A 3402-nucleotide genomic window follows, 5' to 3' on the forward strand; every position below is an offset into this window, starting at 1 on the left:
ACTTGTCACAAACGCTTTGGCAAGACCCTTTACAGGAATATCATTTGCTTAAGGGATGTTCTTCTTGACCTCCCTCTTTTCAACTGGGTTGGTTTACAGGTCAAGAAATTTCATTATTGGGGCGCCTGGGTGGCTCAGTCGTTAAAGCGTCTGCCTTTGGCTCAGGTCATGATCCCAGGGTCCTGGGATCAAGGCGCACATCAGGCTCCCTGCTCAGCGGGAAGCCTGCTTCTCCCTCTCCCACTCCCCCTGCTTGTGATCCTGCTCTCGCTGTCTCTCTCTGTCAAATAAATAAGCAAAATCTTAACAACAACAACAAAAAATCCTTTAAAAAATTTTTTTAAAAATTTCATTATTTTACATCTAGGAATGTCCCAGATAAAATTAGAAGGGGGTGCTCTCAATCTATCATGTGGTTCACTGGATTAAAATAGTAATCACAACAAAAGTCAATTTCAAACTTGGGAGATCATGAATGTAGGATAAAGAAAATTTCTCTTAAAGCCCTCATTTGTAGATCACTGGTGTTGCCAACTATTATGAGCATTTAGTCTTTATTTTCTTAGTTTTTAGAGCCATGAAGAAAGAGGCACAGATGAGGAAACTGAGCCAAGAGTCTATCCAGCAATGGGTATATAGAAACTGCTTACAAATTACCCATACTGATGGCAGAAGCATAATTACCTGCAGGGCACAAAGTCATAAGGTCAGCAGGCTGCCACTCCTTTCCTCTGGCCTTTGTTAAAAAGGAGACAACAGTCCTGGGGGAAAGACTTGTCTATCTGTCTCTCTGAAAGCTAAAAAACAGTAAGAAGGTCTTGAAAACAAGTACTAGTTTTGATATCAACTGACACCTTAGCAACATACAATATGTGTCTTATTGTGACCTTAGGGGGACTTGAAGAGGAAAACAGCTACTGGTTCAAGTTTCCGCCAGCACCAGCTCAATTTTGAGACCCTAAGGGGACTTAAATCAAGAAATTAATTGTTCTAGTGGAAGGTTCAATCACCTGAGGTAGTCTCAGGTGCATCTTTGATTTGAAAAGATGGAAACGCAGTGAACCCAGAAATATGTAATTGTTGGGTTTCCCTTTTCTTAAGGTTCTGTGGCCCCCGTTTCCCCGTTCCCCACCCAGTCTGGACTACCCGGCAGCTACCTTTTACATTACAATGGCCTTGGTGAGACTGGCAGACAGGATTAACTGAGAATTCGCAAGGGTGTGTGTGGGCGTGGGGCTGCCAGGAGGGGCGGTCTGAGGATGGTGGAGCCTTCCTTATAAATCTAGAGCCTCCAAAATTTTCACCTCTGGCTCCATTGGGCTGGTTGGCTCTTACTATTGCAGTGGTGACGCACTTCATCCTGTCTTTCTCAGACTTCTAACATCTGGAGGTCTTCCTACTCTCAGCTCTTCCACCTAGATCTATAAGCCTGGGCCTTTCTTGCAATCTCGCTCTTTTTTTTTTTTTTTTTCCGTTTATCCTGAACTCACCAACATGAGTGCAGATCCAGCTCTGCCCCAATGCCTGCCTGGCTCCGAAGCACCCAGTTCTAGGGACTCTTCTCCAATGCCTGAGATTTATGGGCCTGAAGAAAATTATGCGTCCCTGCAAATGTCATCTGCTGAGACACCCCACGCGGAGACCGGTAAGGGGAAAGGAATCCTCAAAAAGCTGCTTTCCTTGAGGGAAAGTGAAAGGCGAAGGAGGGTCAGGGTCCTTCGTTTCCCTGGTGAGCAATTATAGTCCATTAATACGAGCGGGTGTCCTCAGTTAACCCTCTCAGCACCTGTCTCGGTTGTAAGTTGGTGGCAGGTGCCCGTTCACCTGTCCCAGGTGTCAGTCAAGAGACAAGGGCCCCAGGATGCGGGCATTTCGGCTGTTCACTGGGTATTGGAGGGCTTACGTGCACAGGCACTGTGGAAACGCAAATGTGATGTGATAAATGAGCTGATGTCTAAATCTTCACGCAGTGCGGAGGACCCGGTAACGGTGTTAAGTGCTAAGCCAGAAGTCCTAGCATCACAGCCGGCGTGGGGGATGCGGTGAGCATCCCCTTTTTGGTTAGTCTTTTTTTCACGGAATGCCAGAAATGGCGTGGCTAATGATGAATCTCACCTTACTGAAACGTTTTGCCTTTGTACGACAGTAGTAACCGGCTCTGCTCCCACTCCTTGGCTCTGTGGGTGTTACTCACTGGGGCAGCTCTGAGTTTCTGGGAGCCTCCTATGCCCACGTCTCTCCTACATCCTGGGGAAATGTTCGTCCCATTTTATGGTAGATAATTCCAGAAGGTTTAATCTGCTGACACTCAAAGGGGCTAGAGCCCAAATTTGTGAAACCCAGTTTGGCTTCTAAATGGTAACCACAGGTGGGGGGTGGGGTGGGTGCTCAGGACACTAAAGGCAGTACATATTTGTAAATCCGTCAGGCAGCAGTTGTTAAATATGAAAATGTAAACTTTCACCATTTCTTAAGGTTTGTGGTAACTATCATTTTTTAAGATTTACGGTACAGATAAAGACTTAAAAATAGTTTACATGATGATTACCCCTAAAACTAAGCTGTGGGGAAGGACTAAGGAAGCAACTACTTTATTGGAATGTTAGATTCTAATGTTACCCTGTTTTTCTAAACTTCATATTGATGGCCTTTCTTTAATTTCAAACCTTGAAAATACAGCGCTGGATTGTGAGAAGTAGCTTGGGTATGAGCAAGTAGGCATAAGCAAGTGGGCACGCCCTCCTCAGCAAGCCAAGTGCAAGTTTTGTAGGGATTATTTTTAGGAGATGCTCCACTAAACTCCTTGGTCTAGCCCCATTTTCTTTCCTTCTAGGTCTACTCACAAGAAGCATAAAATTGTGAAATTTCGCCACGGAATAAAGACTAGGGGAGAGCTGAAGTTGAGCGCGGGAAATAAATACCTCAGTGCTATTAAGAGTTTAAGTGGCTACCAAATCTAGGCCATATACAGAAAATGGATTTTTTTTATTTTTTGTTTTTTATTTTTATTTTTTTGTAGGAAATTAATTTTTGGTTAGACGGTCAATACACGCCAGGTCCTGTGCTAGACAACTTTCTCTGTCACTTTGCTTTAATCAGTGAAGGAACTCCCTCTGTGAGGGAGAGAAATACTTTTGGAAACGGGGTCCCACAGCTAGTAAAGACAGAGTCTGAAACGAAAGCCTATCGGAATTCCCAGTTCGTGCTACTCCTGGTATTTGGAACTGGGCAGTAGTCAGCCGTGGATTTTAAAGGGTCCCCAGAATCTGATGTAGGTGAGGATTAATTTTACAAAAAGGAGTCCAGTGATCATTCCCACCTTTCTGAGCAGCCACAGTGTAGGCTCTTGAGCATCAATTTGCAGTAAAAATCTTTTGCCAAAGAGGTTCGAGGGGCACCTGG

At 44.7% G+C, this 3402-nt stretch overlaps 1 protein-coding gene across 1 annotated transcript in view; it reads left to right on the plus strand.

Moving 5' to 3' along the window:
* Window positions 1–1494: 1494 nt before the first annotated feature.
* Window positions 1495–3402, plus strand: part of LOC112818792 (homeobox protein NANOG-like) — a 2548-nt gene continuing 640 nt past the window's right edge. The window contains exon 1 of the mRNA XM_073890738.1: window positions 1495–1713. Coding sequence (XP_073746839.1) covers window positions 1495–1713 — 219 coding nt within the window. The remainder of the gene's footprint in view (window positions 1714–3402) is intronic.

This window comes from Callorhinus ursinus, unplaced genomic scaffold, assembly GCF_003265705.2.
Source record: "Callorhinus ursinus isolate GAN/ISIS: 27379988/994484 unplaced genomic scaffold, GSC_fseal_2.0 scaffold3235, whole genome shotgun sequence".
NCBI classification, from domain to species: Eukaryota; Metazoa; Chordata; class Mammalia; order Carnivora; family Otariidae; genus Callorhinus; species Callorhinus ursinus.